Below are 16,108 nucleotides of genomic sequence, written 5' to 3'. Positions count from 1 at the left end.
AATTCACACATACTGATGTTCCCCGAAGTGCTGGTAAAGAAACAGAAAAATTGAAAGCTACCTGGTCCATTCCTCAGATGGAATACTCTGGTTAAACATCTTCTTTTGAAAAAAGAAAACAGTAACATGACATGAAAAAAAGACGCTCAGTCAGATGAAGTAGAAAAGTCAGGAATACGTAACAATGCCATCTGAATTTTATGGTACAAATTCGGTATTTACCTAGAAAAATAGACTGAAGGAAAATAAACCAAAGTGCATTCATTTGTGGCTATGTCAGAGTGGTATGATTTAGGGGATTATGAAAATTCGTCATTTCACACTTTTTGGTGTTTCCAAACATTGTATGTAGGTCTCCCATTTGAGAATGCTTTAGACATACCAAGTAATTAACAAACCTGATGACAGCTGAAATGATACTGTGGGCTCTAACATCTGCCACTTTTAAAGCTGGTCCCTGAGGGTCCCTCTGCCGTGGAACTTCTGTGGACATCGCAGCTCCATACGAGGCACTTACCTGCGAAGGTGTCGTCACACTGATTTCCGGAACAAAGTTGTCCTCAAAGAAATTGATGATGTTCTCCTGCTGAAGTTCCTTTGTTGGAGTGACTTTGGGCAGAGGTGGGACAGGAGGCCCTTTCCTGGTCTACAAAACATCAGAAACACAAGCAAGCTAATTCAGCCAAAGACGGCACGCGAGATGTGCAGAAATGCCACGGAACAGTGCTGGGCGGACGTATTGGTCACTGACTGAAATTTAGATACGTGTACAGAAACAAGAACACCTGATTGAGCAGAGAATGCTATCTCCCTTGGTGGCTCTCTGAGCACCGACAAGCAAGGGCCCCGTGAGAAATACTCCGGCAATGCCACTCCATTCATCTCAACACAAGCGCTACACGCAGGGCCAGGTGCCTATGCCTCTAAAGTTAAAACTAAGGCAACACCTTTTGTGGAGTCAACTGAAAAGGATTTCTCATTTTAGCAATAAATTGGAACTTGAACACTAACATCAGGAAAGTTTGTCACTGGAATCACTGAGACCGCCCATAGGTAGCACACATTGCACTCCCCACGTGTTTTCGGGAGTAAGAACTTGACAGAACTATTCCCTGGATCTTCTCACGACTTGCCTTACTTTCAAAGCCTGCACTGCACTGGAGACTTTGAGTCTTCCTGTAGGAACTTCATGTTCACCCAAAGTGGGGAAGACGAAGGCGGCCATGTTTCTCTGTATTTACCTTTTCTAATCTTTCCGGTTTCCCCCAATCATTTCTTCTAGACGCTTTTGTTGAGCTCGTGCGCCACACACTGTGGGTAGTACCCAAACTGTGAAATGGCGTATAAACATCACGGCTTTCTTGGCCATACTTGACCCAAGGGTAAGCGAAAGTGCTGGAGGAAGGGAGGTCCTAGCAGAAGGCAGGACCGATCAGAGCCTTCTGAAAGTGAGAGGTGGGAGGAGAGGAGGGCATGGAAGGAAGCTGAGGTTGTGGAGAGAGGTCTCAATACACTCAATCATAGGGTGTGTGAGGGTGTAGGGCTCCAAACTGGAAAAATGGCCTGATTCCTTAGTGGCCATCAATGCCACAGCCTTGAAGTCTCCCCAACTGGAAACTCCTTTTGATGCCCCAGGACCCCAGGACTATCCCACACAGGGGTCCTCATGCCGAGTTCTTCCATTTGCCCCAATGTACTTGACCTCTTCCTACCTGTGAAGGTGACCTAGGCCTTGCCGGTGCAGGAGACGCAGGTGCCAGCGTGTGATTGGGACTAGCTGTTGGGCTCGGGATGGGCGAAGGCTCCTCGGGCGGCGATGGGGTCTTTGCGATGCGGAGAGGACCAGAATCGCTGGATGAACAAACACATGAGAGTCAGCAACGGGCCGTCTAAAGAAGCACTTACGTTTCAGGGGTCCTCCAGCCCAAAGGAATCCTGAGGCACAACAGGTTTTGGCTCTCGTCTAGCCCCCTCCTAGGTTAATTCTGGCTGTTATGTACAGCATTTATTATCCACTGGATGCCAGACCCCATTCGTAATACATCATCTCTAACCTCACAACACCCAGGCCTTGCTGTCCCCACGTAAAGCGGGGCACAGAGAGGTTAAAAACCCCTGAAGTCACTCAGCATTTTGCTGGCTCTGAATTCAGGCCTTGGGAATGCAAACCCCTTGTTCTCTCCACTGTGCCAAACAGGCTCTGCAAGAATCTTCCAAAGAGAAGCTGAATTAGCTGAGCCACTTTCAACTTTTGATTTCCTTCAGAATGTTACTAGGTCATAATCGATAGAAAAACCCACCCTGAAAATGATAAATTTTACGTTAAAGGCATCCTCAGGATAGCGCTGAGTAGGATTTTATGAGTCTTTTCTGATAACATTTGGAAACAAATTCGTTACTTGTTCCCCTTTCTACACCTTATAAAACAATGACTGAACTCAGACACCTTGACAGGCACGAACGAATTATGTGAAGGCAGAGTGTCAGCAATGTTTCCTGAGAACCCACCGCATTCCTGGCACTGGGCCAGAGGCGTGGGACCAGCTCAAAGGTGATGAACGGGAGGAGGGCACTTGGGACACATCCTATTCTCTAAGACCTTCTAACGTCTACAGATTGAGGGAACAGCGTCTCTACCCCAAAATAAACTAGCGCATACACCACAGCATGATCTACATATTCAAGGGAGTGAGTCCTGCGGGGAACACGGATGGGCCACATGATTGAGACTACGTGCCAGCAATCATGTCCTCTGTCGGGAAGCGCAGATCCAATCTACACTCAACAGGGAGCCCACTGAGCTCACTCACCACCTCGTTCTGCGGAGGAATGTTGAAAAAAACCAAAGGAACATTTGGTAAGTGGCCATGGCCTCACTCTGTCTTCATTTTATCTGATTCAGCAACACTGAAGTGTTCAGACACGTTTGTTTCACGTCTCTACGAGGGAGGACCCCCTAAGTTTGTCACGTGCTTTACAGCCAAAACACCCAATGTCATTGCGACGTTCCTCTTACAACTTCCTCTTTGTTCCAAGTTCATGCTGAGATACTATATTGGAAACAGTGCTTCCTTCCACTCCTTTCATGTGTTCTTGTAGGGAATGTTCTTTCCCTTCGAAGGATAAGAGATCCTAAATGCTCACTTGGGATAGCAGCTGTAGCAGAGACTATTATGAGGATGGCTAATACAAAGAGTATCATTTAAGAAAATTAGCTCTCTACAGAGAAATCCAAACACTAACATGGGTAGGAGTGTGTGTTTTTATAAAGGTATATGTAGGACTCTATATGATGATTGATGTTGAAATTGCAAATAGAGAATGTCAGGACTGCATATTACCTTACAAGCCATTTAGTTCAACACCATCTTTTTTTTTTCTGTTGATTAAAAAAAATTAGATCTTCACCCAAAGGATTAATGGACTCACTCAAGGAAGGCAAAGCCTGTTAACTGCAGGATCACAAACCTGAAAGCTGGGTCTTCTGATTTCCAGCCCAAGGCTCACGAGCCTGCCTTCCTTGAACATATGATGCCTGAGAAGGATCGGTGTATTTGACCGACTGACTCACAGAATCAATGTGCAACAGGACCGAAACAATGCAGCGTTTGCAAGGTCAAGTCAGGAGGTAAGATGATGGTGAGGTGTCAATTACTTCCCAAAATGGATTCATTGAAGATCCAGCACTGACGATAAGCATAAGGACTAAGTGCTGGGAGTTTAGAAATTCCTTTCTTCTCCAAAGAAAGTAACAGGTGCACAACCAGAAATTACGTGTTAAAAATGTATACCCTGGCCGACAGGTCCCGTGGAAAATGGAGACAGGCAGATAGTCAATTCTACGGTGACAATGACCAAAGCCCACAGTGAGTAAATCTAAAGGCTAAAGGTTAAGGTGAACACAGAACAGAGTCTGACAGTGGAAAGGCTCCTTAGTGTTAGAGTTTTCTAAAAGGATTAAAATAGCATGGGCTGGTGCAGACTGCAGAAATTGCGACAAGCATTGCATGAACTTGGGTCTGAAGAACACGGCCTACCTGGGAGCTCCTTGAATGGTGAAGGCCTTGTCAGCGTGCTGGTCGCCCAGCTTCGTCATCACTTCGTACAATTTGTGGCAAAGCTAAAGGGATGGAGACCATTGGTCTGTTAGCTGTAAGTCATTCTGGTGCCGATTCAGGCTACTGCCCTAAGAGAGGAGGAAGCGTTTACTGAAAAACTGAGAACCTTAACGACGATAGGGATGGCCTCAGGATACCTTTAAATTCTGCAAATGGACAATCTAAAACTCATGTCAAGGGGCGCCTGGGTGGCTCAGTCGGTTGAGTGTCCGGCTTCAGCTCAGGTCATGATCTCGAGGTTCATGAGTTCAAGCCCGGCGTCAGGCTTTGCGCTGACAATGTGGAGCCTGCTTGAGAGTCTCCCTCTTTCTCTGCCCCTCCCCTGCTCTTTCTCTCTCTCTTTCAAACTAAATACATAAAAATTAAAAAAAAAAACCTTATGTCAAAACTGAAAGGCCACAAACACAAATAAACCTTTAAAAAACCAAAATACATTTCTCAACCAGAGTACAGAATGGAAAACAAACCCTTATTGTTTCTGCTGACTCTACTAGAGACAAAGTCGTATGACCACCCTGCTGAACTAAGACAGTATTAGTTGACGACAGGACTGCTGACTGAATGCTCAGATACTAATTTTTCCTCAGCCTCAAAAAGTATCACTTTTAAACGCCAACTTTTAAAGCTGACTGGAAACAAAAACCAAACCAAACAAGACTGTGAGACTGTGACAGGGAGAAAAAGCATTTCGGAAGAGGAACGAAGACCGGCCAGGATTCCTGAGGGCCTGGAGGAATACTGGAGAAATACCACTGAGAGTAATAACACGCTATGAAAACAAACTCGCAAGTAAGTGACAATGCTATGCCATTTCATTTGCTTTCAGAAAAAAAAAAAAAAGTTCACTTATTTTATGTTCCATAAGGAAAAATAATCATCGTTACTTACCACCGCTATTTCCTTATGAAACTTGGCCTCGAGGCTGGAAACATTTTTGAAAGTGTTGACATAAAACCCAACTCGTCTGCCATGTAGAGACACAAAGAGGAAAGAAGAATAGGGAAAGACCGGTCAGCAAAACTGCATTTGTAATGGCAATGAAATGCATTAGGAACAGGTTTCCTTTATATAATTGTGACTAACACTAGGCCACATCTGCTGGCCCACAGCACAATCTCTCCAAAGGCAGTGGACGTGCGGAGACAGTGGCTCTCACACCGTGGGGAACACCAGGACTGCATTTCAGATTCTGCAGGTCTCAGATAGGGGTGGAGGATGTGCATTTAAAAAAGAATTTTTTTTAAGTTTATTTATTTTTGAGAGAGAGAGAGATACAGAGCGTGAGCAGGGGAGACAGAGAGAAATAGGGAGACACAGAATCTGAAGCAGGCTCCAGGCTCCGAGCTGTCAGCACAGAGCCCAGCACAGGGCTCAAACCCATGAACCATGAGATCGGGACCTGAGCCAAAGTCCAACGCTTAACTGACTGGGCCACCCAGGCGCCCTAGGATTTGCATCTCCAACAGGCTCTAGGTAACACTGAGGCTGCTGCTCCTGCAGACGGAACACATTTGGAACCACTGCCCTAAGAGTCTGCTTATATTTTAGACGTGTGTCTTGTAAAGGGCTGGAGAGAAAGAAGCTTATCATTAATTTTTATGACATATACATACTATCATTTTGGATTCTGAAATGTGGTGGACAGGGAGAAACAGAAAACCTACCGATTAACTACAATTCCTCAGCTAAAGTAAGAGGGCCAAATAAAGACACAAGGTGTCCATTCACAGTATCTCAAACAGGTTTGTGAAGCAAAGCCAGGGGGTGGGACTTTTAGGTCCCTAATAGTAAGCACACCCGTCAACCCCGAGGGTTCAGCCCAGTACCTCCTGAATGGGCTCCCTTTGCTCTAAATGAGGACACTGTATTAATTCAATCTTTCTGAATCCAGCTAATAAATTACTACTTTGATTTCATTCACGTTCTTGTTTCAATGACGTTCTCAAAAATAACTCCAGAATCCTGACTGGCTCATGAGATTCTAAATCCCAAGTAAGAACTTAGATGCCAGAAACATTAGACAGGCCAGATATATGGAATAAACATATACTCGGGGGGGGGGGGAGGTTGTAATAAGAATAATTTATTGTTTAATATATAATTTTGTTATTTAATAATAACTTATTACTGGGGAGTAAGAATGTGCCTGTACACAGGAGGGCCCCTCTTATTTAAACAATGACATGAAAGCATAGATAAAAGGGGACCTTCCTATTTAGCTGTGCCTTGTGCTGAGCAAGATTCCAATAAGCCGAGTGGACGAATGTTCCATTATCACTAAAGCCAACAGAAAGAGCTGCCATGTAATAGACACCTTTATTTATTCCCTCACTTAATTCTTGTAACTACTTCCAGGGTAGTGAGCCTCATTTTACATCCAGGTCAGCCGAGACACAGACATACTAATTGTCCAAGGTCTCGTAATTAATAACCGGAGAACCTGTGTTTGGATCCAAAAGGAGGAAAACCAATAGAAAAGCACGGACTGTGTGACAAGAAATTCTGCTTAAGCACGAGTATCATGATTTCTGTTCTCTCCAATGAATTAGGGTTTAGAATTTTAACAAGATAAAAGATAAAAACCCAATTTAGAGATTCAGAGATGAAATAATGGTTAAGTACCATGTGAAACTCCAGTAAGGCTTACTTTTTCTACGTCTTAACCTGTGCCTTAAGTTCCTACCGTGTTCCACTTAATTTTTTTTTTTTATTTTAGAAGACTAGTTTATTTGGGTTTCCTTCATCTTTTCAGCTTTATTGAGGTATAGCTGACAATTAAAATGGTGAGATATTTCAAGTGTACATTGTGGTGACCTGATTCACAATTGTGAATGGTTCCCCCATCTAGTTAAGTAACACAGCTCTCACTTCATAAATGTATCTTGTGTGTGTGAACATTTAACTTCTACACTCAGCACATTTCAATTATAGAATATAGTGTTATCAGCTATAGTTACCATGTTGTACATTAGATCCTCAGACCTTACTCACAGCCAAAAGTGTATACCTTTTTACCAACCTCTCCCTATTTCCCCCACCTCCTAGCCCCGGACATCCACTTTCCTACTTTCCATTTCCATGAATTTGCCTTCCCCCACCCAGATTCCACATACAAGGGATACCATGCAGTAGAATCACCTCGCACCCATCAGCACGGCTGTCATCAGAAAGACCAGATAACAAGTGTTAGCAAGGATGTGGAGAAAAGGGACCCCTTGTGTACTGTCGGTGGGAATGGAAATTGGTGCAGCCACTGGGGAAAACTCCTCAGAGAGGTAAAAATAGGACTACCATACAACCCAGTGATCCCACTTCTGGAGATACGTCTGAAGGAAATGAAACCAGGAACTCAAAGAGATACAGGCACTGCCCCATTCACTGCAGCGTTATTCATAAGAGCCAAGAGATGAAAACAATCCAAATGTCCATCAACCAGGGAATGATTAAAGAAGGTGTGGGGCGCCTGGGTGGCTCAGTCGGTTAAGCGTCCAACTTCGGCTCAGGTCGTGATCTCGCGGTCCGTGAGTTCGAGCCCCGCGTCGGGCTCTGTGCTGACAGCTCAGAGCCTGGAGCCTGTTTCAGATTCTGTGTCTCCCTCTCTCTCTGGCCCTCCCCCGTTCATGCTCTGTCTCCCTCTGTCTCAAAAATAAATAAATGTTAAAAAAAATTTTAAATAAATAAATAAAAAGAAGGTGTGACATGTATACACACACACACACACGTATATGCATATATACATACAGGATATGTACACCTGCATATATATATATGAATATACATATACACACAGACATATATTATGTATATTATTTCATATCAAAATAAAAATAGGTGAATTGAGGGGCGCCTGGGTGGCGCAGTCGGTTAAGCGTCCGACTTCAGCCAGGTCACGATCTCGCGGTCCGTGAGTTCGAGCCCCGCGTCAGGCTCTGGGTTGATGGCTCAGAGCCTGGAGCCTGTTTCCGATTCTGTGTCTCCCTCTCTCTGTGCCCCTCCCCCGTACATGCTCTGTCTCTCTCTGTCCCAAAAAAAATAAATAAACGTTGAAAAAAAATTAAAAAAAAAATAGGTGAATTGAGAGACATAATCACTGTAGATACTAAACATTAAGTGGAACATAGGTCTTTGTCCGGTTTGTTTCACTCAGCATAATGCCCTCATGGTCCATCCATATTATCCCAAATGGCAGAATCTCCTTTTTTTTTTTTTTTTTTTTGAAAGAGAGCATGAGTGAGCAAGGGAGGGGCAGAGGGAGAGAGCGAGCGAGCAAAACCTAAGCAGGCTCCATGCCCAGCGTGGAGCCTGACATGGGGCTTGATCTCATGACCATAAGATCATGACCTGAGCACTGAAATCAAGAGTTGGACGTTCATCCGACTGAGCCACCCAGGTGCCCCTCCTTTCTTATGGCTGAATAATATTCCATTGTGCGTGTGTGTGTATATGTGTGTGTGTATATATTGATAGATGATAGATAGATAGACATATAATAATAAAGAAAATCCTGGCACAAGGTGTTTGGGAAATAGCAACTACTTGGGAGGGTCAGATCAGAAGCTTGGGAGATAAGAGTAGTGAGGCAGGCCTGTGCGCTGGGGCAGGGGATCTTCCTGACCGTGAAGTATGCGTTTATTTGCAGGCAGTGGTTATTTGCAGCCCCTAGCCATGTGTGGGACAGGGGAATGGAGAGGACCTGTGTTTGAGGAAGCTAACAAAGCAGCACCTGTACGGGAGGGGAGTCTGCAGGTGCGCTGACAACACTGGGCAGAGGGTCCAGCTCACCATATGTGGCAGAGAAGACTTCCGGCGGCACTGTAAGTGCCAACTCAGGACCCCCATCAACCAGTCATTCCTCATACCTCCCGTCATTCAATTACTCAACGAAGGGCCTATCCACTCTGGGTTCATGCCTAGGGGTGGGCTCCGGGGGCTCCAGGAACACACAGTCCACTTACAGGAGCCCCCGAGGGGAGGATTCATGAACACACACTTCACCCACGCTGGTGAGTGAAAGACGCAGAATGCCAATGTTAAAGTTACCACGAGAGGCCATACACAATTGAATACCAAAAATGAGTAGGTTCAGACAGAAACGGCTACAGGAACTGAGAAGATGGGGGAATTGACAGGCCCTGTGCCAGCTGCGAACGTCTGCTTGAGAGGATCAACTTGGGCTGGCCCATAGGAGGGTCAGATTTAAATAGACGGCAGGCGCAGATGGATGGGGGAGGGGGTGTAGCTGAAGTTCATTGGCGGGGACTGCTTTGTTTTCATTGATTTTTCACTATGACGAACAAAACCCTAACGACGACCTACGAATTAAAACTCGGTGCATGGCTCGACTATTTCCTTAGAATAAGTGTCTTGAGTGCAAACGCTGTGTGAGAGGCACAGACCACAGAGGCTCTGGTGTGCACTTCCAAGCTGCCCCCACGGGGGCGGGGTCCTTCTACTTCCTTGACGTTCAGTGCAAAGTTGCACAAAACCTTCGGGAATATGATGGGTGAGAGTTTGCACCCAGCTGCCTTTTACAGTTATATTCCTTCAATTAAAGTTAATACTTTTTTCTTCATTTACTTAATAGCCGTTTATATTTCTTCTTTTGCGAGTGACCTATTCATTTTTTATGTTCATTTCTTGGTGCTCCGCCCCCCCTTTATTTAGAAGGTTAACTGCTATTAAACATAGTGATTCTTGGAGACATTTAGCAAAAAAACAAGAATTCCCATTCTTCTACCTGTTAGTTTTGCTTTCTGATATATAGCGTGTCTTGTTTATATCAATTATTATTTAGAGAAATAAGTGGTGTGGTGCCAGAAAGAAATAAAGACCTTGTTTAACACGACTAAACAGATATCAAATGATTTTCTAATATTTTTGTGGTTCATTTTAGAATTTCGAAGTTAAGTCAACTAGGATGTGTTTAACTTAGAAAAAAATGTGTTGGACATTTTTGATGTAATTCGTCATATAAGTGTTTTCTTCAAGTTTTGAAATTGGAAACTCTTTCAAAGTAGGGTCTGCCTGTAAGCAGGTCACTACTACAGGCCTAGCACCTGATACGGCACCAGGGCAGAGCAGGTGTGCAGTAAATATTCAATGAATGAATGAATGAGCCAACAAACGTGGCACTCATTCCACTGGAAGGGCATATGCTGACTGTTACCCTTGGCTTGTAAAAACCTGATGTCACCAGCAGGGAACCAGACATCCACAGAGTACTGCTTTTACGTGTTTGCGAGGTGTTCCACACGCTCTTCATAAACAAGGGACTCAGACATTACCATGTCCCCGAAGGACTCCTCTGAGGCATCCTCAGGCCCCTTCAGGTTAGCTCTCAAGACCCACTTAATTTCTTTATTAAGATGGTTTTTTCTTCTTGGAAACAATGGGAAGGATTGTCAGCTGAGCTGTCACAGCAGTGCAGGCCAGGACACTCCCCTCAGCACTTCCCTCAGGGAAATCTGCAGGGGTGGGGCTGGGCGGGGGGGGGGTCACTGCGACCCCCTCACCACAACCCCCTGTAATGGAAGAAGCATCCTGTGCCATCCGTCACTTACCAGGGGGGTGGAGCGGGAGAGCGAAGAACTTTCTCCTAGCTGGCCCCTGCTCCTCTGGGCCCCTGACACTCCCTCCTCTGAGATTCATGCCACACGTATTCGGCCCTGTATGACTCATCTACCAACCCCCAGGCTGCCACCCCACTGACTGTCCACAGCGCACATCTCCTGATTCCCTTCTCTCTCCTTCACCGAATCCTAACACGAACACAGCAGACCTCGACATCCGACTCTTAAACCAAGAAACAAACTCGTAACTCACATGCTTATTCAAATAAATTCTGCTGCGGATCCTGGGTCTTGCCATCCATGGCTCACAACTGATAGGAGACAATCAAGAGGCCTGCTCCCTAACCTAATTTCCTAGACCACAAGATCCTTCATTCATTCACTTCCATTCCAGTTGTTGATTTTTTTCTTAATCTCTCTGAGATCAGTGCTCCTTTCCTTCCAGGCTGTCGTCCCCCTCAGGCTCGGCATCTTGCTTTCTCAAGCTCGGGCCCTGTGGCATACCTCTCACCACTGGCTGGTCGCTGTGCCAACACCTCGTCTTTATCCCCCTGTCCCCTACTGGCTCCAGAAATCCCCAGTCCTAAATCATCCCAACCTGTGCCGCTGCCACTGTCAGCTTCTCAAAATGATACCAGTTATTTCAAATTAATTTTTTAATGCTTATTTATTTTTGAGAAAGAGACAGAGGGTGGGGGAACCGGAAGCAGGCTCCAGGCTCCAGGCTCCAGCATGGAACCCAATGCGGGGCTCGAACCCATGAACCACGAGATCATGACTTGAGCCAAAACCGGACACTTAACTGACCGAGCCCCTCAAAATGATACCGGTTAATTTTAGAAGGGTTCCCCTGCCCACTCCTCCCCCTGTATCTGCTACCACTATTCCTCAGGCCCAGCATAGTCAAGATCCTCAAATAAGAGATGATATCCTTCTACATCATCAACCATGGCGTCTCCAATGGCTGCACTCAGGTTTCTGACCCCGCCATCAGCTGGAGCCTGTCTGGAGGCTCACCAAGACAATACACCCTTAGTCTCCTCTGCTTGACCTCCGTTTCGTCAATGATTCTCCTGGCACGCCTTCACTTTTAAAACTCTCGCCATTCTTGGGCTTTTTAAGATACTACTCTCCCGGGCCTCCTCCTACATCTGTGATCATTCCTTCTCAGGGACTTCTGCACTTTCCTTAAATAGCGGAGCTCTCATTCCTCAACCCACCATAGCAGGGACACTGGAAGACACAAATAACTGCAATTTCAAGGTGGAGTAATATGGCTGGGAAGAAAACATATGTATAATAAGACAATTTTATGAACTAAGCTTTGTTAATGAAAGCCTGCATATGGTCTCATTTTACATAAGGAGAAATCCTAAATGCAGACAGTCAGGATTTACAGGCAACACCACAGAAGTGTTTTTAAGTGCCAGCTTCAGGATGTATAAATGCGACGATCTTCGGCAAAGTGTTTAACCAGTATGATCCCGAGCTTCCTCGTTTGTAACGTGGGGATATATGCAATTGTGACGATTAGAGGTTATGTGTGTAAAGTGAATAAACTAACACCTGGAAAATACAAAGTATTCAACAATAATGAGCGCTCTCTTTTCCTCTCGTATAAACACAGTACACACAATTACTGCGGTTGAATAATGTAGGTCTAGTCAAAAACCACGGTATATATAAAGAGTATATACAAAGGCCCAAGCTAGGATTGGATCAAAGGGCAGGACCTGACTGACGTAAAAAGGAAAAACCCTTGAGTGTGGAAATAAGTCACAGTGGATTAAAAAGCACTGAAGCAGGGCACTGGGGTGGCTCGGTTGAGCTTCTGACTTTAGCTCAGGTCATGATCTTGTGGTTCGTGAGTTCGAGCCCCACATCAGGCTCGTTGCTGTCAGCACAGAGCCCGCTTCAGATCCTCAGTCCCCCTCTTTCTCTGCCCCTCCCCCACTCACACTCTCTCTCAAAAATGAATAAACATTTAAAAACAAAGAGCACTGAAGTATTTATATTGTATATGGCAGATAAGAGGATTGGCTTCTCTCCCAAACTTGTCCTTCAAATATTCCCATTGTGTTTAAATTCCTCTAAAGTCTTTCATATTACAAGATACTCTGACAATTACTTATTTTGAATGACCAAATACTATCTGGGGAAGACACATAAGCCTGAAACCTCATTAGTCAATGCTAGTTTAGGATGCTTATCGAGAACATTAAGAAGAAATATTTTTGTTCCATACCCAATACGTATTAAGGCAAATAATACCCACCTTTGGGGAATTTTGGCAATTTTCCTGGGAGTATTATCTCATAATTGGAAGTGTTGAGCGTTGTGGTACCTAAGTTCTCATAAAGATCAGTTTAAAAAGCAATTGGGTAAGTAATGACATTTGAGATCACAAAAATTCCTTGAGAGGGGAAATGAACAGGAGAACTGTTTAAATTGTATGCAAATCACAACTGGTGTTGGGGATGTTGAGGAAGATGATAAGCTGGGGAGAACTCCTGGCTGACATTTCATGAGTCAGCCTTGATGAGGACAAAGACATGGGTGCCAATGATGTGCATAAAGATTTTGGATACAAGTATTTTTTGAAATATAAGAATGAAAAAATATACTTCTTAAAAAACCCATAATTTCATATGATTTGTGACTTTATCTTCTTTTTAAAATTTATTTGAGAGAGAGACAGAGAGAAAGCACAAGCAGGGGAGAGAGGCAGAGGGGCAAAGGGAGAGAGAAAGAATCTCAACCAGGCTCTGCACTGAGCATGGGGTTCAGTCCCACAACCCTGTGATCATGACCTGACCCAATATCAAGAGTCAGACACTCAACTGGCTGAGCCACCCAGGTGCCCCTATAATTTGTGGTTTTAAATAGGCACGAATGACTCCATGAAAGTTACGAATAGATATCTGCCTCAACAGGAGGGTGATGAGGGATGGGTGGTGGCAATGAGAATACGGAGGCAGAGACCAATCCAGAAAACCACAGAAAAAGGATAAATTGATTCCTTTGATGGTCCTCTGGCTTCCCATAGTTAATGACGCCAAAGCTTTGAGGCGGGGAGCCCAAGAATGACAGTACCAAAAAGAGAAATGCAGGTGTGGAAAGAATGAGTAAATTCAGATGAGCGAGGAGTTAATTTCACACATGTTGAACCTTGGGTTATGGCTGGACATTGAAGTGGGATGCCCTACAGGCTGATTCTAGAGTGAATTGGCTGAAATTTCCTCTAGTTATTTCAAAAATAAACACGGAGTGGACACAAACATGGATAAACTCCACTCTAGACCCTCAAAATGCTTACAGTTTTAAAGGATAAGTAGGACCTCCAGAATTTTTAGATAGGAAGGTTTTGAGGATGCCAGTCTGGTTGGAAACCGGGCCAGAGGATTTGTCTTAAAGCAATGTTGCATAGCAAGTGCAAATGTGTTTATATGGCATGGTCGCATGAGGTGCTGATGGAAACTGAGAGGCGGAAGTCCCCACTGCATCCAACAGCTTCTTGGTTCTACCATTGAGGGGGGAAAATAAGACAAGGGATGGAAAATCCACTTAATGCCATGAGAAATGCAGAGTAACCATAAAAGAAAAACATTTAGTGCTTAAAATGGGAATGCAGTTCAGGTTAAAAAGGTCAGAGCTGAAAGCACAGGGTTTGGCATCAAAGCCTGAAGACCAGATCAAGGGAGTTCTACCAAGAGCTAATGGGGTATCCTTGTAAATTTCAAAGTTAAGGGCAATTCTCCTGTTGCCTCTTTCTGAGATGGGAGACTCCACTTGAGAAACATATCAAGGTCTAAAAACTGTGTCATCAATATAGCAGCTGCTAGCTTCGTGTGGCTATTTAAATTTAAATGAGTCAAAGCAAAATAAATTAAAAATTCACTTCCTCCACCATACGAGCCATATTCCAAGAGTTCAACAGCCAGCCACGTGTGGCAGGTAGCTACCATTCTGAAAAGCACAGATATATAGATACATAGACCGTTTTGCCAGGTTCGATGGCCCTGAAGCATCACATCCCCTTTTCTTGATCTTCTAAATGGGACACGTACACCCTGCACAGAAACTTTACCTTGACCATAATGATGGTAACTCCTCTTGTAAGTCAACGTTAAACTCTTCAAATACTTTCTGTGCTTTCTGAAATTCCTCTTCTGCCTAGAAAGGACACATTGACACGTGTTTACGCTAAAAAAAAAAAAATCTCACTGAAACACAAGCCACTGTTATGTACAACAACAGCACTGAACATAAAATAGGAATAGCTTTATGGCATCCAAGAAACATTTTGAGAAGGACAGAAATTTGTCTGGTTATAATCCACAAAACCATTTCCGATAAGAAACACGAAGTCTTACTGAGACACAGAAACTGACTCAATTACAATGGGTGCTTTGGTAATCTGGCAGATCCATTCATGCCACAAAACGGGTTAACTGTCACATGCACTGCTCTGCTCTGGATACTGCACACGGATGCTTCCCAAAGAGCTCCCAGTCTACCGGGAAGTGAAAATAATTACATTACAAGATAGTGTTGCAGAGCATGCTATTGGGGAAGATGGTATAGAAACAGAGAAGGTTCCACAGGGAAAGTGATATTCTAATGGACTCTTGAAGAATCAGCAAATGTTTGCTAAAGAAGGGGGTGGACAGACACTCCAGTGCACGAAGGTGGCGTTCCCTAGTAGCCAGAATCCTAGCTTACCAATCGTGGAAACTTGGGAGGCCGTTTTCACTTTCTTCACCTTGGATACCTCATTGATAAAATGGGAGACGGTAATGCCTCCTTCACAGCTATTGCGACTATTAAGAAATGACAATGTGGATGATCGTGGTGCCTGGCACCTATGGGGTTGTGCACGAAGTGGAGCTCTTATCATGGCCGCTCGGGAACTGAGGTGTGGGTCACGGGGGCTCTAGCTTAGGATATGCGTAGGGAAGAAGCAGAGGGGAAAGAAAATTTGAAAGTTGAGTAGGATGAACAACCACCAAGTTGTGCAGGGCTCGTACGCCTGCTAAGCAACTTAGATTTGCTTTCTACAGGCAATGGCAGCCATTAAAAGACAAGCAGTGGGGAAACAGATCTAGAGATGTGAGGCAGAAAGACTATTCAGACAGCTGTGTGTAGGCAGCCAGGAGGAGGCAAGACTGGGAGCAAAGCGAGTAGTTACCAGGTGTCAGTTAGTTGGTGTCTGTAAGTAATGGGCATACGGAGTAAAAGCTGCGGAAATGGGTTTTCTAAAAGAAAATGAATCAGTTCCACAAATCTAGCCCATAGCTGGGCTCTCTGACAATCACAGGTTATATCTTAGCATTTCAAATTTGGTTTTCTCTCTGAATCTGCCTTTTAGCTTCAACTACGGACTACAAACACAGAAGGAAGTGTGGGAACACGTTACTTTCA

General features: G+C 44.5%; 1 protein-coding gene across 1 annotated transcript in view; it reads right to left on the bottom strand.

Annotated features, from left to right (window-relative positions):
• Positions 1-16,108, bottom strand: part of AMPH (amphiphysin) — a 251,669-nt gene that overhangs the window by 74,004 nt on the left and 161,557 nt on the right. The window contains exons 7-11 of the mRNA XM_047097205.1: positions 14,775-14,860; positions 5,007-5,082; positions 4,038-4,120; positions 1,713-1,851; positions 518-646 (exon numbers count right to left, since the gene is read on the bottom strand). Coding sequence (XP_046953161.1) covers positions 518-646; positions 1,713-1,851; positions 4,038-4,120; positions 5,007-5,082; positions 14,775-14,860 — 513 coding nt within the window. The remainder of the gene's footprint in view (positions 1-517; positions 647-1,712; positions 1,852-4,037; positions 4,121-5,006; positions 5,083-14,774; positions 14,861-16,108) is intronic.

Source organism: Lynx rufus, unplaced genomic scaffold, assembly GCF_022079265.1.
Source record: "Lynx rufus isolate CCGP_SWC_20201006 ecotype Redwood Valley unplaced genomic scaffold, mLynRuf1.p SCAF_4, whole genome shotgun sequence".
NCBI lineage: Eukaryota > Metazoa > Chordata > Mammalia > Carnivora > Felidae > Lynx > Lynx rufus.
The sequence above is the reverse complement of the archived record's forward strand: the minus strand, read 5'-3'. Positions and strand labels throughout refer to the sequence as shown.